The sequence below is a fragment of the Homarus americanus genome, unplaced genomic scaffold (assembly GCF_018991925.1).
Source record: "Homarus americanus isolate GMGI-L3 unplaced genomic scaffold, GMGI_Hamer_2.0 scaffold33468, whole genome shotgun sequence".
NCBI lineage: Eukaryota > Metazoa > Arthropoda > Malacostraca > Decapoda > Nephropidae > Homarus > Homarus americanus.
Window position 1 is genome coordinate 2,700,976 of NW_024714177.1, and position 26,654 is coordinate 2,727,629.

The 26,654-nt window shown below is 37.1% G+C and overlaps 1 protein-coding gene across 2 annotated transcripts; it reads left to right on the top strand.

Moving 5' to 3' along the window:
* Positions 1 to 25,832, top strand: LOC121876836 (small nuclear ribonucleoprotein Sm D3-like). Of its 2 annotated transcripts, XM_042382296.1 has the most exons (5): positions 5 to 123; positions 15,399 to 15,532; positions 20,799 to 20,906; positions 23,296 to 23,377; positions 25,149 to 25,832. In XM_042382296.1, the coding sequence occupies exons 2-5, from the start codon at positions 15,407 to 15,409 to the stop codon at positions 25,217 to 25,219; spliced, it is 387 nt and encodes a 128-aa protein (XP_042238230.1). In that variant the 5' UTR covers positions 5 to 123; positions 15,399 to 15,406; the 3' UTR covers positions 25,220 to 25,832. The 2 variants fall into 2 exon arrangements, with proteins under 2 accessions (XP_042238220.1, XP_042238230.1); XM_042382286.1 differs by lacking the exons at positions 15,399 to 15,532; positions 20,799 to 20,906; positions 23,296 to 23,377; positions 25,149 to 25,832 and adding an exon at positions 6,986 to 8,662 and having other exon boundaries at positions 1 to 123.
* The last annotated feature ends 822 nt before the right edge of the window (positions 25,833 to 26,654 follow it).

Consider the following 26,654-nt stretch of genomic DNA (forward strand, 5'->3'; position numbering starts at 1 on the left):
CTTGGTGTTTGATACTAGGTGTACGTGAACGTTTGAAACCATAACATAACAAACTAGGAGAAGCTGGGGAAGGAAACTATTTTAATCTACCACCATCTGTCTCATTTTCGACCCAACAACAGTGTAAGTATTGATGCAAGTGGCTTCAGTTCATGGGTATAAAACGATGGCGTAGGTGCGTGATAGTGATACAAGGAGGAGTAATTAATGCGAGGTGAAAAATCCAGGAGGGTGATGGCGCCTGGATAAGGACGCTACCGGGACGTTGTTTTAGCCTGTAAGCTGTGTTGGGTAAAGCTTAAAACATGTTCATTATTTGTCATATTACATTTTCAAACTTATTTTTCAGATCTCCAGCTTTGGTTCAGTTGTAGCTTAGTGAGACATGTAAATAGGAATGATGTAGAAAGTTGTGTCAACGTAATGATTTTTAAAACTGGATATCTATCAATGAGGACTCTATTTAGACGCCCCCTGAGATCCAGTAATGGCCATTTTCTGGGTCTATTGTTTGTACAGGAGTAACTTGAGAACACCAGTGTTATATTTGAACATAAAAAAAAATAGAGTTCTTGACCTAGACCTTTCATTTGACAATATAGTTACAGTTCACAACAGCGTGTGTTATGCCCTAACAGAAATAGTTTCGGTCATCTTGGAAATCTTGGGAATCAGCTTAGGTTAGGCTTGATAGGTGAAATTGGTATTATTTTACTTTTGGACGTAGAGCACCTGAAAGTTATAAACTACTGAAACATTTATATCTCCCTATTCTGAGCATTTTGAACCCCATATATACCAGGCGGAAATGGATAATAGCGAGATAAATTTATAGTAGTTCACACAACTCTGTTAGAAAGTCAAAACTATGTTTTTCTAGTGTATTTTTGTGTTTTGATTGGTCCTGACCTTGATTTCCGTCGAAAATTGCCTGTTTTTTTAGTTATCGCCCCTTCTACCCCCAAGATATAGGGATCCTGTTGGGAATTGGGGTTTCGGTGGGGCGTTTTCCGACAAAAATCATGGCCAAGTGAATACAAAATACACCAAAAAAACACTAGAAAACATATAAACCTAACCTTTTCGGGGATGACCTACCCTAACCTGATCTAACCCTCGATGATTTTTACGTAACCAATCTCTCACCATACAAGGGAATCACTGTTATTTCTTACTTTATTGGCCTGGTACCGGTTCGTCGTCGGATTCTAAAAATGTTCCCTTGTAATCAGTGACGGTGTACGAACACCAACGATTCTTCGTTGTCTTGGGAATAAGGAACGAGTTACTACAATGGGGTCCGACTAACTACCCAAATGTAGCCGCACAAGTCAAATAATGGTCCTACATGAATAAATCGGACTGCCAATCACTTCTCGACTGGTATTTGGTGTCACGAAGTCACAAAAAATTGGTAAACTTAATTTAATCTGAGTTAATAGATCGAGTGCATGTACCTAACCTAACACAACACAACTCAGATATAATTTAAGTTTACCAATTTTTTGTGACTATGACACCAAATAATAATCGAGAAGTGATTCACAGCCCGATTTATGCTTGTGGGACCATCATTTGACTTCATTGTGACTACATTTGGGTAATTACTCGCTCCCTCGGTACAAGCACGCGATATATTAACTCTGTTTAAATTAAGTTTTCCAATATTTTGTGACTGACACCAAATACTAGTTGAGAAGTGGTTGGCAGTTCAATTTATTCATGTAGGACCATTATTTGACTTATTTCCGGCTACATTTGGGTACATTTGGGTAATTAGTCGGACCGACTACAATACCAACTACAGTGACCCCTCGTTTAACGAACGCCTCGGTTAACGAACTGCCTTCCATAAGGATCTTCAATTCGGTTAACGAACAAAAATTCGGTTAACGAATTTCTTACGAACCGACCTCAACATGTTTTCGCTTGCACTGGCCGGGCAACCAGCTTTAGTATCAGTCCGCCAATACATTAATCGGTTCTAGGGCTTGAATTCCTTATTATTTTAGTAAATATCAAGAAATTTATACGATTCAATAATTTTAAAAGTTTAATATTAAATTTTTTAGTCATTTTAACAGTTATTGAATATAATTGAAGGTAAAGTGACTAGTTTAATGCGCGGCATCCAGCCTCTTAACACAGCAAACAGGCGTTAGTCTCTCTCTGTTTTCACTGGAGGTAACATCTTGCTTGAGACTCTCTTCAACTAAATGCTTTTTTTCTGTGTTTCCAAGCAAATTATTGGTCATTTTGAAATATATTTTACATATTGACAATATATAATGCAGTGCAGTGTAGATTTAAAGAAAATAATCTTGAAATACACCAAGAGAACTAAAATTTTATGGGTGAAATGGTGCCATGGGGTGACTTCTCTTCCACCCCAATGCCTTCTCTTCTTCCTTCTCCTTCACCCCCATTCTAATTCCCATCATCATCATCATCCAGGAGCCTTCTACATACACTCCTCAAAGTAAGTGAACTTTTCTACCATTTTTGTTGAATTTAGGAAATTTTCGGTGAGCTGGAACCAATTACCCAAAAACCCATTGAAACAATGGTTTCGGTTAACGAACTTTTCGGTTAACGAACGACCTTCTGGAACGGATTGAGTTCGTTAACCGAGGGGTCACTGTATATTGGTCTTGACGATATTTACACTCCTTATTACACTTAGGACACTTTACTGAGGTCGGGAGAACACTATGAGATCTAAAAAATGCTATTGCTTCGTTTTTTCCCCAAAACGTGCAATAAACTCCGTATAATTGAAGTGACACTCATCTCAGACTTCCATGGTCGGAAATGAATTCGAATTTTGGGAATTTTTACTTTCGGACTTGAGTCCCTAGGGGTTGACAATTATGTTTTTCCAGTGTATTTTGGTGTGTTTTAAATGAATCTGACCTTCATTTTTGGCGGAAATTGTCCCCCCCCCCCCCAATAATGGGGGAGAGCCTGGGAAATCAGGATTTGGGTGGGGGAGAACATGAAAACGAGTCATCTAACCTAACCTAACCACACCTAACCCCCAGTAGGCCTAGCTTAAACTTACCTAACCTAAATGTTTCAGTGGTTTAAAACTTTGGAGCGCGCCATGTCCGAAAGTACGACACCTTAGTTAGAAGTGGACAGAATGATCATCTTTCTTGTAAAACTCGGCAATAAAGTTAAAATAATCGTAGGAGCACGAATGACAACCAACCTCTAACATGGCCATTGTCATTTATTTGTCAGACTGGTCAAATGAAATTCAAATCCGTACCCAGGCTGCTTCCTTTGAAAAAATTCAAATGTGATTGGTCGAGAAAAAAATCGCGTGATATCGATATATCATTGGTCATGACTGGATGGCGTCAGTCAATATTGCATATGTGTAATCCATAACTAACTCGATTTCACGCCGATAATATCTCCTCACAGAGACGAAGACTGAAAAGTATGTAAAATCAATTAAATTCAATTGTGTTGCTATTGGTAGTTTTATAGTAGTTCCCACAACTTTCATACCCCAAATCTAATATTATATTCGAATATTCGAAAAATACGTCTAATTTTAAGAAAATTTTCTTCTATTACGTTACCGTCGGAAACGTATAATAACGGAATAGCGCATGCCAAATCTTTCTCCATTTCTTCCTTTAATCTTCAGCCATTATCGCCTACCCGACCTCCCACTGAGCGTGTTCCCTTCATAAATTGTCATGTGTTTCCGTTTGTCATGTGGCCAATCAAAGTTTTTTTTTTTCCACCAATTAAAATGAATTGCGGTTTCTGCTTTTATATTTCGTGGTATTTTTTGCCCAATCAGATTCGATTGTAATTTTGGGTCTCATATTTCAAAATTCAGTATTATTTTACTTTCTTCTGTGTATTTATATATCCAGAATAACTGAACTTAATGTAACCTAACCATCCTAACCCAACCTATTTCTAACCTACCCGGTGGGTTTCACCTCCCCAGACCCCCCCTTTAGATTCCCGGATGACCGAAACTTAAATAATACCTGTACAGTGAGTTCTGCTATAACGCTTGTTTTGATAACGCGAATTTGCTCTAACGCGATTTATGAATTAGGAACGATATTTGTATAACGCGAACGCTTGTTTGCTATAACGCGATTTTTGCTTACTATTTCTCCAATTTTGTGGTATAAACTGTGAATATGGTAAAGAAGAATATCTCCAAGAAGCGTTCTGGTGATAGAATTCCCGGTGATGATCGAAAAAAAAAGGATATAACACTTGATGTTATCAACCTCAAAATCACCCTTCTCCCCCATCAAGTTATATTCATATTTTTTCAAGGTAAAGTGTTACATTTACTGTATGATTTCATTATTAGATATGAATTAACATTTATTTAGACTTTGCTAACCTTTGTGTTAGGCTAACTACTAAATTTTTTTCGATTTCGAGTAGTAATCTGCACCTAACCCTATTTTCTCCATACGCCCTGTTATTTCTATTGCGCGAATTTCTATAACACGATGTTTTACAAGAACACTACTATTGCGTTATAGCAGAACTGACTGCAAAACGGAAAATCTTTATTTTAAAACAAAATAAAAGTAAAAAAACAACTCGTTTTTTGCAAAACCAGTGACTGATTGGTTCTACATAATTATAAAACTGAAGAAAATAAGTCCTCCATTGTAGCTGTATTGAAATTAATGTAGAAAAATTAATATGGTTGTTTTAAGTAATGTTATTTAATGTTAATAAATGGAACAATGGAAGTAGCTAACAATTAAGGGTAAAAAAAATGAGATCACGTATGTAAGTGAGCACATGTGTAAACATATCGTCATTACTCTACATAAGAATATGAAAGCAACACTTATTTACTGTTCATATATATTTCAATAAATGTTTCTGAATTTAAAAAAAAATCTACCCACCAGTGGTAATAAAGTTGAAAACATAAGGACATCCAATGTTGTTGTGTGTGTGTTTTTACTTGGATGACGAAGGTGTATTTAAATAGGAAGATTTTAATTTTATGGGGTTTTTACAGTCTAAATGGGTATCCAAATATGAGAGCCTACTGTAAATAGGTGTCCAAATATGAGAGCCTACATATAAAGAAACGAACATTCCTGCATTTGAGACCAGCAGACAACCTTTAGCAATTCCTCAATAGATGGCACTGCCGTACCACCGCCATTAGTAAACAAACCGCACAGCAGCAAGGGTTTATTTTATTTTTTATTTTTTGCAATATACCAACAATATTAGTTAAATCAATAGTTTTATAGTACTGTATAGAGAATACTTGTAATTGTTAAGTACTGTAATGAGGTAACAGTCTTTGTAAGGGGCTGATTTCAAAAACCTCTGCTACAACTCATCGACTAGCATCCTGGAAAATGCATGGTAATTTTCAAGGTATATTTCTGTCATAAAAGGTGCGTCTTTTAAGCCAAAAAACTTTATCTTTACCCCAAAAAACTATCTTTACAATTTAATTGGGAAACAAATTGACACCAATAACGGTGGTTTTTGATGAAGGTCCATGAGGCATACTGTTATTCACAAATCATATTGGAACGAACTAATTTTATATTTTGAATGAATTAACTAAATTAGGCCTGCCATAATAGGCAACCCTAGAAAATAACACGATTGTTCAATTGGAAATCCATCGGACCTTACCTTCAAGATACAGTGGGGTATGTTATAACGAATCTAATTGGTTCTAGAACCTTGTTCGTTATAGCATTTGTTCGTTATAGGATTAATCCGTTCCAGGCCCCCAAATACAACCACTTAACACTGAAAAATATAATATAAAATTGTAAAAATTGTAAAAAAGTGCATAAATATGCATCTAAACCCCTGAAATAAAGAATATCATTAATACTTGTAATAAAAAAACAATAAATTAGCAAAAAAAAAAAAATTAAATAATGTTCGTTGTAGGAGTTTCGTTCGTTATAGCATTCTCAATTTTATAGGTAAAACCGTTCGTTATAGGAATATTCGTAGTAGGATCCGTTCGTTATAGCATACCCCACTGTACTTTTTTACCAAGTGTACCTGTATATGGTAAATGAAAAAAATATGCATTTTGGATGATACATTTGCTTCTTCGGCCAGTCTACAGGTGAGATATGGACTGCACAAATAGTTGCCAAAAGGGTTAATCAGTTAGGTAAAAATAAAATCGAAAATATTGCAATAGTAAAAGTATACACAATAGTAACCTAGGCTGACCCACTTGAAGAATCATCACCTTCAGAGTGTCCACAAGAAGATCAGCACCCCAGCCTGCTCTGGGGTGATATGTTAGGTTGGTTCATTTTGTAAACTAAAAAATATTTATATTGCAGTACCTGTACAGTACTGTGTATGATACGTTGGAAAGTTCCCAGTCTTGTTGAATGTCGACAACCTTTTCATGTCCCCACCTCCAGGAACATGGTTTGGACTTACACTATGTTAAAATAATTGTCATATTTCAATTTCATTGTGGCAAAGGAGGGTGATGATAACAACACGCAGGGAGTGCATTCCATGGATTTGTGGACTTTATAGTAAACTGCTGTAGTTTTATTTCTTAGTGGTTCTCCACAGTTCAGGCTTAGCTCACATAAACTGTGGCCTCAAAGAGGAATGGTAATGTTTGTTCAAATTGCATAAGATAATTTATTCCTGAGTAAAACCCCCCAAAAATGAGGCTGATAGTGTTTTCCTATATAAATTATTATTTAAATTAATTGTGTTTTGTGGTTTTGAGATGTCTTGTTTAAGAGGTCATTTTTTATGAGGAGGTCACTTCTTTGGGTTTGTGAAATCCATGTGCTTTGGAAGAGGAATTAATGTGTGTATGTTTTAAAGAAGCTCATCAGTGACTCCTAGCTCATGATTCCAGTGTTATAGGAATAACTCCTGGTGAGCTAGGTAGCTAGGTATTAACAAGTAGCTAATGAGCACCTCTTTAAAACTTGTACATATTAATTTGCCTCTTTTTTTCTAGGTTTGAGCGTGGTGCTGCTACATCGTGTTTGTGCTCCCCATAACTTTTTGTTCGTTGAGGCTCCTAGTACAAACTCGACGTGGGCTGTGGTCATTGTTTCTTTGCATTATATACAGGAAAGTTTCTTCAGACTAATCCACAGTCCTGTATAGAAAAAGTTCAAAGTTTACTGATATTTACATCAGTAGTTCCTGGGTAATAGTTTACCTGTACAGTACTGGTAAAATGAAGATGTCAAAGAGCAACTCTGGGTCAGGGACCGGTAATGATACACGAGCAGAGTTGGCTGAGCTTGTTAAAAGACGTGCTGAAATAGCAGACAATTTAGCCTTATTAGAACGCCAGATTCATGCTTTTGAGGGTTCATACCTGGAAGATACTCAGTTATATGGAAATATTATTCGAGGGTGGGACAGATACCTTGTTACCAACAAGAATACAAATGCCAAAAATGATAAACGGAACAGAAAGTTCAAGGAAGCCGAGCGATTATTTAGCAAATCATCCATCACATCCATGGCTGCTGTAAGAGGCATTGTTGAGCAAATGGGTGATCGATTGGGTGACAATACTGACACAAATGATGTAAACTCTGGCAGTGAAGACAATTCCAAGGACTCAGTTAATCCTGGTGTTAATGGAGACTCTTCTCGAGACACACCTATGATCCACAAGGTATCCAAGAGCTCGCATAAAATCAAGAAAAGTAGCAAGAAGAACAGACATCGCTAAATTTAGTTTCTTTGTCATGAAGAGTTGTTGATGGTGCTGTATGTCAGATAGTCACTGCATGGATCTTTTAGTATGATTGATAAATTGTTAATTGAATACTAGTAGAAAGTTGTCATATTTCACTGTATAGAAGGATTGGGAAGAAGTTTTATTCAATTTCTGTGATTAATGAGAATGTGACCAATTTAAACTTGTCACCTCAGTACAGTACTGTATCTACTCTGGAAACTATGAATGATTGATTCTTAAGAAAACTATGCTAATAGGGAAGTTATATGATGTATATTAAGAATGAAACTAGTTTTAAAGTAAGAACTACCTAAGTTCTTTCAATATTTATATTTTTGTAATTCATATTTGTTTAATGTTTACTAGTTTTTCCCTGATGGTATTTGGTGGTTCTTGTTTACATAAACTTTGCTCATGAACAAGTTATACAATGTGTATTGTGAATGAATCCAGTTTTAAGTAAGGATTATTTAGATTCTTTCAATGCTAATATGTATTTAATTCATATTTGTTCAGGTGTTTACATACTACCTACTAGTTTTATCCAGATATCTGTGGGAGTCATATTAGCTTGGTTACTAAGTGACTGTATAAGACTAACATTTTAAATTCTGTATACTACTACTTGGAGCCTTGACACGGTTATATGAATGCTAAAATCATAAATACAATAATACATAGGTACCTGTAAGTATATTGTATGGTACTGTAAAATTATTTTTAAAATTTGCTGATTGATTATATCATTCACCTTTTAATTATCACGGTAAATTAAAGTTTAACCATTAACACGTGAACAAATAGTTAATGCTACCTTTTGAATATGGTATTATAATGTTTGTTATCCTGAGGATATGTTAAAAGAATTGTTAAAGCTAAAAGAATTGTTAGACATGTATGACAAAAAGTACAAATATAATTTACTAAGCAAGCCAATAACCTATGTTTTCTTTGTATATCCTGTACAGTACTTCCATGTACAGTCAGCCAAAGATGCACCGACCCCACCCTGGGTCTCATGCTCGCAATTTTACCTGGCAATACCCCTGTACTTGGTACAGGAAGGCTGGATGTAAAGGTGATTGTTCTTGGTGGATCTGTTTTTGGCTGTATCACTGTCAGGATAAATATTTAACAAACCAAAGGTAGAATTTTTATAATAATAAACTAATTGTTATTTAAGGTCATGAGACGTTTTCAAATGTTTGTATATTTGCTTAAATAATGAAGGAAATTATATTAATGAATTGGCAACTCGACTACAACCACAGCTGCCACAAGATTCTCACGTCAAATTTTCTTCATTATTTAAACAAATATACGAACATTTGGAAACTTCTCATGACCTTAAATAACAATGAGTAGTTTATTATTATAAAAATTCTACCTTTGGTTTGTTTAATATTTATCCTGAGTGATACAGCCAAAAACAGATCCACCAAGAACAATCACCTTTACATACAGCCTTCCTGTACCAAGTACAGGGGTATTGCCAGGTAAAATTGCGAGCATGAGACCCAGGGTGGGGTCGGCGCATCTTTGGCTGACTGTACATGTTTATGAACATGATTTTTTTTGTTGTAGAATCAACTCAACACAAAATTAAATTATGTAAATCACAATTGTCTGATAAGGTATAAAAACAATTTCTGTAAAACTGTGGAGTCTTGGAACAAGTGATTAAAAATTAAATACTGTACCTCTTTTGATTATTTGGAATTTAAATTAGCTACTGAATTATGTACAGTACTGTACAGTAAGATCTTGTATTTTGCGAGTAATATAGACTGGAAAAATTGCGCCAAATTCAAATTCGCCAAATGCAAATACATAAACTAATGGGAAAAATAACAATATAGACTGGCCATTCTACATCAACCTCTGATTTTTCCCATTTATAACCTCCAAATGCTACAAATTGTGCCTTTATTGACTTGATTTTGCTTTCCAGAAACTAGTTTTTAGGCCTTCCTCAAGTAATTTAATCACACGCTGCTTATCCTGCATCGAGTACTTGGCAAACTTAACTCCCTTATGATAGTCCCGCTTCTCCTTTTCCTTAGGTGGGTCTGTCCCACCAGCACCAGTAGAACCCCCAGTAGAGGTAGAGGCCCTTATCTTGACTTGACAGGTGGTAGCACCACCCAAAAAGCACACAATAACAGCCCAGTCGGTCGCTAGGATGGCGCAGGCTAGTTGCGTTCTTGTAAACCTCTTACGTTCACCACCGGTAATTCGATCACCAGAACGCTTCTTGGAAACATTCTTCTTACCTTGTCTTTCCGTATTCATCGCTAACACAACAAAATTGGAGAAAATAGCGAAAATCACAGAGTACTTGACAGAAACCTCGCGATTCAACTGATCACGTGATGTAAACAGAGAGCGCTGGTGTAAACAATTATTAGTCCTCACTGCAAAACATGGTTTTTACTTATTCTTTTCATACAGTATTTATGGGTAACAGCTACATTTGCCAAAGAAAAAAAAGATTTTCTGAGTACAGTAATCCCATGTTTTTTGCATTTGACCATTCACTGTTTTTTTACTAAAAATTTTTATATGCTGTATATAAAATCTCCTTTAAAAACAAATTTAAATTTTGTGCCATTTTCAATATTCTCCTGTGCGGTGTGGCAAACAGACACCACCCTTTCCCGCCTCAGACACCGGCTGCTCCGAGTTGCCTCAGTCCACACGTGCCTACCGTACTGTGAACGCTACTGTGATTATGTGATTACCTCTTCTATTTGTCCTTGCACATGGCTCTGGGATGTAAGCCAGCCACATCAAAGGCAAATATTACAAACAAAGACTGAAGTGACCAAAAGATCAAGAATAGTGATGACCTTAACGGAAAAAACAGTTTTATTGGACAAGCTCGGAGGTGGTATGAGCTATGGTGAAGACTGACAATTAATTTGTGTCTTGTCAGAATACAAGTCTACAAGTGGAGCAATGTGGGTGGAAGAGGACTGGCTGTCTGGCGTGAGGGCGGGCAGTCGCTGGAACAGCAGGGAGAGGCTGGCAATGCGGGTGTTGCCGACCTCGGCAAAATATAAATTTTTTTATTTACTTGTACTACTGTAAATAATTTTTTTTTGTATATAACTGCATTTACATTTTTCCATTATTATACAGTTCTACAAAATGATTAGTTTCAAATAATGATGTTAGTAAATGCCGGCACAGTGCATCAGTGATCAGTGTGACCACAAGTACAGTGATTCCAAAAAGAATATTTGCGGTTTTGGCTTTTCGTGGGGGTTTCAGGAACGTAATTCCCGCGAAAAACACGGGATTACTGTACAGTACCTCTCAAAAAACACTTCACAAACATAGACACGGATCAATTGAACATGTATCGAACGTGAACTGTAAAACATTGCATAATCGCGCTATAGCCAACATTTATGAAAAAGTTCGTGTTTTACAAACAGCATTCCCCTATTCATCAATCGCATTGCAATCAATTTGCGTTGACAAGACACGCGTTGTACTAGAAATGACTGTAACTGGTATGAGGGCTGTGACGTCATTCAAGACGGTGGCCAGCATTCAGCTGGCTGGATCTCGCGAAATTCACGATATTTTACGCCTAATATAAGACTTGGTTACATTAGATAGTGCTGGCGAAATATGAGGTCTTACTGTATATCATTTGCAGTTTTGGTGCCTTTCAGTCCAACTGGGTCTCAAACCTTGTGTGGATCTTAAATAACGCCTCAGAAATTTTGATGAAACCTCCCATGCCAACATTGTTGTGCACAATACTGTACAGTACTGTATAAAATTTTTGTTTTGAGGTCAAATTCATGACAAAATTCCAAGGGGAGATTTTTGGATCATTGCTTGATCCACATGTTGAAGTAAAAGGTATAATAGAGTATGTAATACAGTAGCTTCTCATGTTTTGTAGTTATCAACATGCTTGCACATTTAAGACTTTGTGTGATTGGAGAATGGCATTGAGAAACTAGGAAAGGGAATTTATAAAAGTAGAGAAATAAAAAAAAAAATATTCAGTTGATTTTTTTAAGTTTTACCCTCACAGGGATGGTTGTAGTGTTATAGACAAGGTCTTATTTTATTAAAGCTCCAGGATATCATAGCTTTGATTGTTTCTAATGAAGTAGTACAGCTAAACAGATCAGCATTGTCTTGTAAAAGCAAGTAGCCATACTGTGTTTAAACTTGGCATACATTACACCTGGTAAAAGAGAGCCTGTGCTGTACTGTACTATACATGTGTACAGTACTCGGTAATAAAGTCCAGTATGTTAAAAACTTTACAGAATTTTTAACTTCTATATTAAGGCACACTTTTCAAGCACGATCTTGCTTAAACTTACTAACATTTTCCTTTTGTCAATATACAGTATCTGAAATTGTCCAAAATTCTATAATGAATTTGTTGTCTTATAGAAGACTATGAATAGCAAAAGATGGGAAGAGCAAGAATATAGAAAAGTACCAGGAAGTCTTTTATCATAAATGATGTACCTATGCTGTACATATTTACAAAATTCAGGTATTATACAGCACATTGGTACCAGTACAGTACTGTATACTGTACTTAATTAAATAATGTACAATATACAGTACCATTGTTTGTATTTATTTATTTATTTTTTTTTCAGTACTGTACTGTATTGATGATAATGGTTTTCTACTTGTCAATATGTTATACTAATGGCCATCTACTTCGAGTCATCTTTCTTCAGATATTGTCAAAAGTGATTTTTAAAGAGCTTTGAGTTTGCATGTGAAGTTGCGGGTTCCCCAAAGCTAATAAATCCCATAGTTGCTGTCTCCAGTAAGCTAAACTCTACCTAACCCAACTCCAGAATTAGAAATGTTATTTCTTACTTAAACATTATTATTTTTGATTAATTAAAAATTAATTATAAATATAAAAGGTTGATCTGTAACTACTCTGTACTGTATTCTACTCTACTCTATGTATGACGATAACCTGAGACAATTAACGTCCGTACGGCAGACACCCAACTCTTCAAAGGTACCTATGCAGTAACCATTTCAGAACTCTTACAAGCGTTACTATCTATTAGTGCCATACCTGCAACATTTATTTTTCAATCTGCAAATACCTGATAAAAATGAAGATTTACAGATAACTTTCTTTTCACATTTACTTCTGTTAACATCGCTGGCGGCATTGTAGCCAGTTTAGACTTGTCTCTGTAACCACCAGACTACTGGGCCAGGCTGTTGTTTTTCAACTCGTATTTTCGGGTAGATAAACGTAACTTTCTTCATTTATTTTTACTGATATACATGCACTCACCAGCCTTCATACATATTGTGAAAAGGTAAAAGAAATAATTGTCCTAAGCGCAAACACATAAGATTAATATACATTTCTTTGCACACGAGTTAGCTGGCTTAGTGGGGGGGGGGGGGACTGCTGGGCAGATGGTGTGGGGAGGCATTGCTTACGAATCATTGGAGGTAGCGTCGCCGTTTCTATGGTGAATAGGGAGTACGGATGTGTATGCAAATGGCAACTGTGTTAAACCTTCATTTGGCTTTTATTTACTGGTTTGGCAATACTACAGTATTTTTTTGGTTGTAACATTGATATTTTTATTTATTCCTCACATTTACTAGTACTGTATGCAGTCATGCGCCGGTTAACGTCCTAGATACGTTCTTGGAAACATGACGTTAACCAAAATGGATGTTGTCCGAAAGTACAGAAATCTATAGGATTTATTCTAATTGGTTCCAGGCACCCAACCCCAAGTTTCCCATTTTACGACCATTTAGACCCACTAAAAAAAAAAAAAAAAAATATATATATATATATATATATATATATATATATATATATATATATATATATATATATATATATATATATATATATATATATATATATATATATATATATATATATATATATATATATATATATATATATATATATAATGTTATGGTAAATATCATAAACACACGTAGGCATGACTAGGTTTATTACAAAGTGATGAAAAGGGTACACTCAATACTGTACAGTGGGTAGTCCACAAAACATGTAGCCATGTCTCTTTATTTGAGTGCCCCGTCATAGGAGTCCGTTTTCTCTTAATCTTAGAGTGCAGTGCACCAGAGACTTCGTTATTCCTATGTAATGACAGAATTTGAAATTGCAATCCCAATTGCAACTTGGGTTGCAATTGTTGAGGCAACTAGATATGTCTGATTACTACAGCAAATGTGTTATTGTCAATTTGTAGGTGAAAGATTTTATCCTCAATAGATGTAGGTTAATATTACACCTGGAGGCAAATGCCCAAGGAAAGAAGGATATTCCTTTAACACAATATCTGGCCAGTATGGGGAGGATCATCGTGTCTCCATCAGGGAGTCGTGGAGTGGTGGTCCAGCAGGTGTTGTGTTGTGTTGTGTTTTTTTTGGGGGGGGGGGGTGTATATGCGATCTGACGTTGTTCGGTTGGATGTTAACCGGCGCATGACTATATATTGTTTTAAGAAAACTATGGCTACAGGAGGAAAATGCAGTGGTCCCTCGGTTAACAAACGACTCAATTAATGAATTACCTCCCATAGGGTTCTTCAATTCGGCTAATGAACAAAACTTCGATTAACGAAATCCATACATAAAACACGTTTTGTTGTGAGCATCAGCTGATGGGTTAGTCTGCCAATTTGCCAATTCAGTAATCTGTTCTATGTTTCCATTCGTTTCCAGTGGAGTAAATATCAAGAAAGTTGTGCTCTTTAATATTTTTGCATTTTTTATATTAAAATTATTAGTCATTTTAAAATTTAGTTAATATATTGATAATATATGCAGTACAGGGAGCTAGGTTTTTGTGCGCCAATCAGCTGCTTGACTCACCCACCAGGCGTCAGTTTGGCTTTGTTTTCAATGGGGTGAACATCAATTTTGTTGGCGTCTTGAATATTTTTGCATTTTTTACATTAAAATTATTGGTCATTCTGAAATTTAGTTAATATATTGATAATATATAGTGCAGTGCAGTGTTGATTTAATTAAAATAATCTTGAATTACACCTAGTGAACTTAAATTTTATTGGTGAAATTACTGCATCAAGCATGGGTCCCCTGAAAGGTGATTCCTCCACACCCACTTCCTTCTCTTTTCCCTTCTCCTCCACCCCCACTTCTAATTCCCATCATCAACCAGGAACCTTCTACATACACACCTCAAAGTAAGTGTACTTTACTGCATTCTTTTTTTTTTACATTGTATGTACTTTTCTGTGAGCTGGAACCAATTACCCAATATTCCACTGAAACAATGGATTTGGTTAATGAAAGAATTGTGTTCGTTAACCGGGGACCACTGTATACACAAAAGATTTTCCTAAATACTCCCTGCTAAAATGGCGGGTGCATTTTAGGTGCCGTAAAATATGGTACTTACTTTGTTTATTTCTTTATATTATATCTCCCTGTGCTACATTTGTCTTAGTGGGTAGTGTCATCCAAATCCAGTACCGTACTAGTTTCTGTGGGTTTGTCTGTGTGTGCTGTATATAAATATAAATACTGTACTATAAACCAGGAAGTCTTCTGTTTTCGGTTCAGATTTCCAGGTTCTTGTTCACATGTATAATGTGCAGAGTTTTGATTACAGTACTAATTATAATTTTTCAACCTGCAGGTGCAAACATGTCAATTGGAGTGCCAATCAAAGTTCTTCATGAAGCAGAGGGTCACACTGTCACTGTTGAGACCATGCTGGGAGAGGTTTACCGTGGCAAACTACTGGAAGCAGAAGATAATATGAATGTTCAGGTTAGATATATTCTTAAAATTGGTGTATGGAGCTCATGTGACCCTAACTTCTTTGTTATAATGATGTACTACACTTGGCCTGTCATAAGAGGCCCAGAGTGATGGGTGGTGGCATTTGTGGTATTGTATGTCAAAATTAACCAGAATGTAATGGGAGAAGGGTCAGGTTTTCTGTACATTACAGTACATATCTTGGTGCTTCCACAGTGTCACATATCCTGCTTGGAGTTATATTAGTTCCTCTCACTCTAGGCCCAGCCAATGACGTCCTGTAGGCTTCATAATTGTTCCATTGAAGTCTTTCATTGTCTTTAGACGTGGAAGGGTGGTTTGTGTGATTTCATACAATTTTGCTGTAAAGTGGCTGAATCATGGGGTATTAGTGGTGATTGAAGCGGGGGAGAATATATTCCTGTCCAAGAAGGCTTAAACAGTGACTGTTGGTGGACAGCATAGAAAGTGAGGAATTTAGGGACGTTGGGAGGTGATAGGACTCATCAGTGAAGTTTATCATGATGTAAGGCCTATCCTGAAACCATTGTTGTGCTGAATACAGTATCAGAATTAATTCTGTCTTAGATGCAAATACATTTTCCACTGTGTTCATTTAAGTTATTCAGTAAAAGTCCAAAAATCCGGATGCCAGAAATCCGGACCACCCGAGAATCCGGACTTTTCGAAAACTCAAACTTTTTTTTTTTTTTTACGGGCTTTTGTGTGTATGTGATTGCGAGGGTCGGTGATCAACAATGGCTTCCGTGTTTTTGCCTGTGGGGGCTGGGGGAGTTGGTGGAGGGAGTGATTTACCGCCTGAATGCCCGGGAACTTTTAAAGTGAATGAGAAAAAAGACCCCAAAGCTCAGAGACAAAGCCACAAGAAGCGCGCCTACTCGGTCAAGGATAAAGAACAGATTGTTGAGCTCATTGAAAGTGGTGCACGGAACATTGTTATTGTGAGGAAATGAACTGTCCTGAGTCTACAGTGCGAAATATTAAGAGGAACTTGGAGGAGACCAAGAAGAGTATTGCGCTGGCTAAGAAATATTTCGGTAGTGATGGAAATGCAAGGCGAGCTATGAATGATAAAAGTGATAGAAACAGGTTGATAGTGATAACAGAGCAGTTTTGTTGTGAAATGGTTAGCTTGTAGAATGAAAGACAGTGCAAGTGTTAGCGGCCCTCAGATACGAGATCAAGCAAGGGTATTGTACGCTGCTGTAGCTCGAAAGAAAAACATTAAGTCTCCCCCCTCCTTTCAATGCCTCAGTAGGGTGGCTGCATAAGTTTAAGATTAGAAGTGGCACAAAGTATGCAAAGTATTAGGGTGAGGCTTCGTCTGCTGACTTAGTGGCTGCAGATTCCTTCCCTGAAATTGCCAATCAAATCATTAAAGAGGGAGATTATACCCTGGATTAGATTTTTAACTGTGACGAGACCGGATTGTTTTGGAAAAAATCCCCTAAAGCAACATTTATCTCTTAAGAAAGAAAAACAGGCAAAAGGTGTGAAAATGGCAAAGGATTGCTTTAGTGTCCTCCTAACCTGTAATGCTTCAGGTGACTGCCTCATGAAGCCTCTGGTGATCTACAAATATAAAAGACCAAGAGCTTACAAGGGATGTGATATGTCCAAACTGAATGTCTACTGGGAAAAGACGAATAAAGGCTACATGTCCACGGAGTTATCAAAGAAGTGGTTTGATGATTGTTTTGTTAAGTATGCCAAAGAATACTGCCAGAAGAAGAATGTAGCCTTCAAAGTGGTGCTCTTTCTAGACAATTCCCCCAGTCATGCACGATTTCTAGTAGGACGTCACCCTAGCGTTGAGGTAGTGTTTCTTCCACCAAATACAACCTCCAAACTACAGCCACTAGACCAAGAAATCATAGCGAATGTAAAGTTGCTGTACTACAAATATGTCCATGACAAGATGAGGAAGGAAACTGATAAGCAAGAAGTGAAGGAAATTGCTGAAACTGTGAGCAGTAGCGAGGAGGAGGAGGAGGGTTCACCCCTCGCCGCCTCCGCTACTCCGCCTGGCTCACACACAGCCTCCGCTGCTCCGCATGACTCACCCATCGCCTCCGTTACTCCGCCTGCCTCACTCACCGCCTCCACTCCTCCTGGCGTACCTTCAACCTCCACAGTGACTGTTACTGCCTTCTGGAAAAATTTTAAGATTTGCCAGGCAGTCAATTTCTTTGTAAAAACCTGGGGAAATACTACGAAAGCAACCGTTAGGCATGCCTGGTCGGCACTCCTGCCACAACTCAAGTCTGCCGAGACGAAGAGACAGCAGCCAGCAGAGCTAATGAACCAAGTGTTGGAAACCGTCCGCAGTATCCCAGCCCCAGGATTTCAAGAAGTGACTCGGGAAGATTTAGAAGAAATGATGCAAGAAGGTAACACAAATGACGTCGAGGATCTCCTGGAGGATGAAGAAGGTGATGAGAGTGGTGATGCAGGGGAGACCGAGAAGAGGAAAGTGACGACACAGAAGCTGTCACTCTTATTGGGTGTCTTTACCAGCCTTCAAGAGATGATCCAAGACATTGAGAGTGAATCAGGTGAAAGGGAGCACGTGATTGGAGTTACAGAATCTATTTCAAGGAAATACCAGACGCAGTACAACGAGCGCGTGAATGCCCGGCAGCAGTCACTCATCACTCGCTTTCTTTCACAACGCCGGCCTACCGAGGAAGACCAACAGAGAGAGATTGAAGTTGAAGAAGACATTGATGACATTGGGGAAATGCCTGAAGATTTTGACTTTGCGGGGTTTGATGAAGTGTGAGCGGAAGTGGGTGAACTGGGTGCGAGAGGCCAGCACGGGGACGGAGGTTCGACACAGTAGCCTCCATGCCCAGCCACGGAACAATAAACACACCAAGCACCTCAAAAACTCCCCCAAGCTACGGGTAAGTGTTATATTATTCAAATTCTTTTATTCTGATGATTGAATAACAAATCTTTTTATTTCAGCTAACAAAAAGTGTTAGGCAGGGCTTCAAAGGGGAACAAATGGGTGAAATTCTTGGGGCGGCGGCACCAATAAACCCTTTTTACATGTATTTCAATGTCACACAAATAACGTTTTCGCTAATACAGTAACGATGTTTTTCAGGCACCTATTAGATGTTATTGGCGAGAGCCTACTGTACCCAGAAAATTCCGGGGATGGGGGATATCTTTCCGGGTTCGAGAGATGATGTAATGGGCAATTTTTGGAACTTCCAAGAACATTTTTATGTTACCCGTAAAATTACGGGGATGAGGGATTTTTTTTCCGGCTTTGAGAGAGTCATCTCGTTACCCGGTAATCTCTTATTCCCGGAAGTGTTCTGCACCAATTGTTCCAGCTAACAGAGATATCACTGTGTCAAGTTTATCCAACACTTAAATTTTCTGTGTCAGTCATGACTTCACTCTTTTGCACCAGATGCACTAACACCAGTTAATGGCCTTTTGGGAGCCATGACAGTTATATAATTAAAGTTAGAATTGCTCTCAGATGAGACTGGCGGGAGAGAACAGTCGCATGGGATGCAGTATGATGTCATGGTGTGACATCATGGCGGACACCCGCTGTTTTTAAAATAAGCACCTTACCATTTTAGGTTATTTTAATAGATAAAAACCTCTGAGGGTGTTTCACAGATACAGTACCATAGTCGGATTCGCGGGAACTGAACTCGCATATGTTGAGGTATTGGTTTATGTGCAGTAATCATGTTTAAATTACATGTAACTACTTTACATACATACATTATGCTTTGCATATTTTTATATTGGGTATTGAACATACACTATTATCTTATACAGTAATGGCTTAAATTTATTTGAATGCAGTACTGTACATAACACATGTAGTAATTCAAAAGAAAAAAGATATGTCATAGATACAGTATACAGTACTGTAATAAATATAGCCTCCAAACAAGTGAAAGGTGAAAAAATTTCATTACTGATGAATCTTGGGAGTGACCACGTGACAGGTCATGCATGACAACACAAGAGGGTGAGGCCATGGCAAAGTAGTTAAGGTATTGCTGGATTGGTACTTTCCAAAATATATACATGGACATAGACATAGAAGCAGCTTCAAATTTGCTTGGTGGAAAACAGGACACTGTGCCATCAGGTAATCATGGCTAACCCATGCAAGTGTGGAACATGGACGTAAAACAGTGATGATGACATTCGGTGTTTTACTCTATACAGGTACAGTAAGTCCTCGTATAACATCGGCCCGCTTAACTTTGTTTCAGTACTACGTCGCTAATCTTTACATACCAAAAATTCGTTTAACGTCCCAATGATTCAGTACAATGTCGTTTTGCATCGTCATGGACTACTTTTTACGGCACATCACCCTCTCTCGTCTGGCGGCTCTACGCTCTCACGGCTCGGCGCAGAGTCTCAGTGACTCGCCATTCTCCCCCTCCGCTCCCACCCTCCCCCTCTGCTCCCGCCACACACCTCCCCTCCTGCCACACACCTCCTCTCCCACTACACACTTGCTCTTCCACCTCCGCCCATCAGTGAGTACCAATACAAACTTAGTAGTTGTATATGTATGCACCATTTTCTATAGAAATGGCACTAATTTTCTGTATACTGTATACCTGTATAATGTTTTTCATGGGGCAAAGTGAGGCTCAGGAGCATAACTCCCGTATTTTATCTATTTCTTATGGGGAAAATTGATCCGCTTAACGTTGTTTCGTATAATGTCGCAATTTTAGGAATGTAACCCCGACATTAAGCGAGGAACTGTACTTCAATAATTGATGAGCAGCCAATCAACTACATGCTACAAATTGACCTTAGACCTTAGTTGCAACATTAAAGTGAATGGGCTACAGTACCTGTATAGTATTTGTTTGTATAATTTTTCAGTGTTATTATGTTTCATTTGGTTGAATTTTCTTATTTATTTATGCTTTTACAGTACTGTATTATGAAAATTTTGATGGCATAGAAAATTTTACAATCTTTGAAATATTGAATATTAAATTTATGAACAAATTCCAAATTAATGCAATTTATTATTATTATTATTATTATTTTTGTTATTATTATTATTATTATTATTATTATTATTATTATTATTATTATTTTTGCTGTTAAAAATACTTAACAGGTACCTGTAGTTGTCAACCTTGTGGAAATCTAGGTAGTGGACAGTATTATTTGAACTACAGTATGTTAATTCCCCAATATTAATTATACCAGTTGAGACTTAATGTAAAATATTTTTTTCTAGATGGAGGCATGCACTGTGACATACCGCAATGGACAGACAGCGAGGTTGGAGAATGTATTTATCCGTGGCTCAAAGATACGTTTCCTCATTTTGCCAGACATGTTGAAGGTGAGAGAACTCGTATAGGAATGGGATTACTGATGGTAAATAATAATAATTATTCATAGTAAATAAAATAATGATAACAATAATAATAAAATATAAAAATAAAATTAATAATAATAATAACAATAATACTGTATTAATAAAATAATAATAGTAATAATAAAGAAATACAAGAATGAAAAAAAGATAAACAGTGAGAAACACGACCTAAACCTATGAATTATTATTATTATTATACTTATTATTATATTTTCGCCCCCCAGACCCAATGTGGGTCTGGCCCCAAGGATTTCAGATAAGGGATTGTCAACCTGTATTTTAAGGTTAAAGACATAAAGGGGGAGTGGAGTGGGTTTTCTCAGCTGTTCTCCAGCTTGTGTCCCGTGTGTAGTGACACTTGCCAAATAGCAATGCAATATTTCTTCTTTTCCTTTGTTTATATTATTTTTATTAATTCCTCTCATTTACTGGTAGACTATATATAATTTTATGTACAAACAATAGCTTCTTCCACACACAAACCATCTGCTGGGTGACATGACACAGTTCAATTGCTCAGCCTGGCACACCACGGATAGGCAGAGCCTACCAAAAGTGTCACACGTTATGCTGTACCGAGATTGTGTCATCATATCTCAGAATATTGAGAGTTATTGCACATCACTTTCATAGCAGTGACAATGCAGGAAAGGCATTTGGGTAGCCATTGGGTAACGACCATTGTAAATTTGATCTTGGCCATCGGCATAGCGGTATTTGGTGATCATTTCTTAATACAGTATAGTCAGCATTTACGCGGATTTTGTTTACACGTTTGGTCATTTACACGGCACCTTGCCAGAATGAAAATTTTGAATTACGCGGGTCATTGCATAATTTACTCGAGAAGCGGCGCGGGCATTGTGCGCATTAGGTCACTCTTACGTTATCGCTGACGTCATATGACGTATCAGACTGTGATTGGGCCACGCATTCCCTCCGCCGCTAGCTGTGATTGGTCTAATGTAACATGACGTGCCCTGCCACCAGAAGTCGCTGACCTAGCCGGGCCAATCTCATTGTTCTCAGTCCGCGTATACAGTTCTCTCTTGTGCCCGCTGTTCCCTTCACAATGGCTTCCACTGGACCCCCACCACCCGAGAAAAACCTTGAGTTACCTGGACCAAGCCATGGTTATGTGAAGGAAATCATCGAGTTGGAGGAGAAAATCAAGCTCGTCCTTGACAAAGACCCAGTCAATCATCGGTATGAAGTGTCTGATAACCTTCTGTCGAAAATTATGGAGCCGTATGACCAGATCTGTCACGACAACGTCAATGCTAGTCGTCAACGTAGTATTACGGACTTCTTCACCCGCAACCCATCACAACCACAGCCAGCCCAAGTCAGTGATAGTGACAGTGAGGATATGGACTTTGAGGGGTTTGTCAGGGAGGCCCTGCAAACCTCTGCGAGTCGTGAAAGTGATTCACCGGAGGGCCACTAATCTACCCTCTGCCTCGGAACCAGCTGCCATCCACGTGTGCCGACCCATCTCTTCTACTAACGTAAGTGTTAAACACCTTTAGATTTGTAGTATTTTATTTAGATATTATGTGTGTATCAATACCATCATAAAATTATGATGTTATTTTTACTACAAGGTACGTATTGTGTCGGAAAAAGTGGAGTTTGGGAGTTGGACCAGTCTCTATTTCAATTAATCCCATATGTTCTGTTATTTCGTTTACGCGTTTCTCGTTTTACGCGGACCTCCACGGGTTCAATTGACCGTGTAAATCCAGACTATACTGTATTGTAAAATTTACTGATCGTATATCAATTATTCGTATAATGGTCAACACTAATAACAACTGGAATGCATTTTTATGAGTAAAAGCAGTTTTGTATTAACTGCTGTAGTTCTCATTTTTGTGTCATTGAATTTAATTTATGTAATGTGTTTGGTATTAAAGTGTAAGAATTGTTTTTGTTTCCCAAAGTGAATTATGTGGAAGGTTTTGTTAATACATACCATATCACTTGCAACATTCAATTTGGGCAAATGAAAAGTGCTTCACAAATATGAATTTTATGTTAATTATGTTATACATTTTACTAATGCAGAAATTGATAATTACTATTATTCTCCACACTTGCCTTGCACCATACTCGTTATGCCCTCTTACTTGGGGTTTCTGACTTTCTACAGTACAGTATATCCTTTAATCCAACCTGCACAAGAGTGCAAGAAGGTGAAGATTATAGATAGAAATAGAGTAAGGTTGATTAATTCCATACAGTTCCCTTTAGATCCTTCAGGAGGGTTTAATCAGTATTATTGTGTGGTTATTTAATAAAAGAAAAATATGACCATGTGGTAAATAACTAACTCATTACTTTGTTTTTACAGAATGCACCAATGTTCAAAAATATGACAGGCAGAAAGGGAGGTGCAGCAGGTAGTGGTAAATCAGCTATTCTAAGAGCACAAGGTAATAAATTTATTTTTACTTTATATATTGCAGTTGCATAAGCTCAGTGATATTATAATCTCCCCTTCAGTGTTTGAATTAATTCTATGAAAGCGTTAAACCGTGCTTAATCTGCAGTAGATTTGTCGTGTTTGCAGAATTATTTATAATAATGATGCTGGTAAAAACTTTGTAGGCACCTTAAGAAACAGAACAGTTCTTTGCAACAAATTACACTTGAATTGGAAAATTAGTGCCAAATGGCTTCTTTTTACGCTTATTAGGTACAGGTATAAACTGAATTGAAAGTGTGGGAACCTGTATGGTTTTTTTTTTTTTTTGTGGTCAGAATTTGGGAATTTGCATCAAAGGACACAAGAGTTCTGAAAATTTTTAGCGTTTGTGTTAAACATGCATAAATAAGGTTCATGGGTTTTTGAAAAAGCACATACTGTATATCACTTGTATATATTGGTTAGCTTTATTGCAGTGTCATAGTATTAAAATCCTAAAGCAGCATCAATAACTTCTTACCTTCCTTCCAACATTTTCATCGTAGTAGAATCAAAGCAAACAAAATATTTATAGGTAATTTAGATTCAGTGGTGGGCACAGCTAAATGAAAAGTTAGCTTCGTTAACCGCTAATCTGCTAACTAAAAAGTTAACTTCGCTAACGCTAAACAGCTAAAAAAATTAGCGGAAGCTAATGCTAACCGCTAACTTTTATTATATGAATTCAGCTTCGTTTTTTTTTCTCTTTCCTAAAACCCTAAAAAACAGACCTAGAGAGCTGAAATTTTCTTATGTTGTCTTGTAGCTTAGACATAGAGCTTTCCAAAAAGGTATAGCATGCCAAGATCGATCAAGGTGTACACATAATTAAATGAACAAATGAAATTAAACATTAGTTTACATTCAAGTTTCAAAATACACTTTATAATCTTTATTTACTGTACGAAAAGACAGAAAGTATTAAACGAATCCAAAACTATAGTACTGTATAACATAAGTAGCAAATTGCACCATGCCAAGATCAGATGATATCAACTTATCAAGGTGTACACAATTTCACAAATAATTAATTTGCATTCTCATACTACCTATCGGCCTTATTCATTATTCATGTAAATATGCAATACCAACCACATACATTTGTATATAACTTATTGTTGGTCTTAGTCATTATACCAGTGCATTTTAATATAACTTATTATTGGTCTTAGTCATGTAAATAAACAGAAAACTCTAAACTTTAATGAAAAGTAAATTTTTAGAAAATTTTGTTTGGCGCACACCTTGGATGACATCCTGGTTATGAACTTATGCAGTACTTAGCATAACCAAATATATTGACACAAAAATCCTTATTAAATTCACTAATAAATGAGAAATGAAATTATACATTAGTTTACAATTACATTCTATGATTCTTTTAACATACACTGACAGTCTTTATTTACTGTAAAAAAAAGTATTGAACTTTAATAATCAAAAAATTCCATTCACATTACACGTACTAACACGCAGTTAGCCAAGTGTGCCTGACTGGCTGTTGGAGACACGCATCGCAGCGTCACACGCTTACAATAGACAGGAACAAACATGTATAAATTTTTTTAGCGGAACTAAATTTAGCGGAAGCTAATTTGTCCGCTAATGGTTTCCAAAGTTAGCGAAAACGCTAATCGCTAACGAGAACGTTAGCTTCGCTAATTAGCGGAACCGTGCCCACCACTGTTTAGATTATAATTTGTTTATATAAACACTAATGTTGAGTTAATTCATTACAGCTGCGCGTGGTCGAGGAAGAGGTGGCAGAGGTGGAAGAGGCTGGGGTCCTGGTGGCCCCATGAGAAGGTAGATTACCTGCCTCTGTAACCTAACCCAAGTCATGTGCTCTCATTGAATACAGTACTCATTTGGTACTACTCATGATTTATGTTATATGTGACATAAAGACCAAATATTGTAGAAAAAAGTTTCTCGTACCATGTTTGCTTTATAAAAATTTTGTATTCGGGCAATTTTTTCAGATCTAAGGAAGTGGGGTTTTTTTCACAAATATGCTCTGTCTTGAGTGAGGTTTTAATCAAGGAAATTTACCCTATTATAATCCAGGTGATGATAGTAGTTTGTCATTTCCTCTGCAGTTAGCTTTTAAGTCCTCTGAACTGCTGATTATCCCATATACAGAAGGGGATTGTTATCCCAAGTTGGGGAGAGATTCTAAAAATGACCTTGATAATTTGTCCATTGCTGGTTCTTTTTTGTGAGAACAATTGTAGTAAAAATTTGGAATTTTCAGTCCATGAAGATGGTTTTACTTGTTAATGAAGTGCAATGTTTTGCAGTGGATGAAAATATTTTCGGATTTATTTAGGAATTTATGTAATGTCCAGGTTTATACAGAAAAGGTAAAAGAAAAAGTTTTCTTTCACGTGAAACTCTGTACCCAAATAAATTTTCTTTATTAAGCCTTGATGTTTCCCCTATCATTCTTTAGTTGACTTGAAGGAATTTAATAAATAAGTTTGTACTTCTTCCTTATGACGATAATGCGAAAAGCAATTTGAAAAGTTATACTCTTAGATAATCAACTTGTATGTCCATTATGTAATTATGTACTGCTTTCTTTGTTGTACAGTAGACCTCAAGAATAAAATGGGTATTAGCCGTCTGGTACTCCTGGCTATGGTTGGGAATCTCAAGCTCCTTACAGTCCTTCGACGCAAGTAGTGTCATACATTATATATAAAGTCATGCGCCGGTTAACGTCCGATCGCATATACGTCCGTGCCCCCCCCCTCCCCCCAAAACCAAAAAAAAAAAACACGTGACACCTGCTGGACCACTACTCCACGACCCCCTGATGGAGACATGATGATCCTCCCCATACTGGTCAGATATTATGTGTTAAAGGAATATGCTTCCTTACTTAGGCTTTTCTAAGCATTTGCCTACAGGTGAAATGTTAACCTACATCTATTGAGGATAAAATCTTTCACCTACAAATTGATAATAACACATTTGCTGTAATCAGACATATCTAGTTGCCTCAACAATTGCAAGTTGCAATTTCAAATTCTGTGGCATTACTAAAAATAGTAAAGTTTCTGGTGCACTCTTAAGATTAAGAAAGAAACGGAGGACTCAGGCGTCCTCGTGAGAGAAAACGGACGCGTATGATGGGGGACCAAATAAAAAAAGCATAGCTACATGTTTTGTGGACTACAGTATTATGGTACAGGGGTACCAAGTGACAGCACTAGGATCCCACTACCTCTATCAAGGAATAA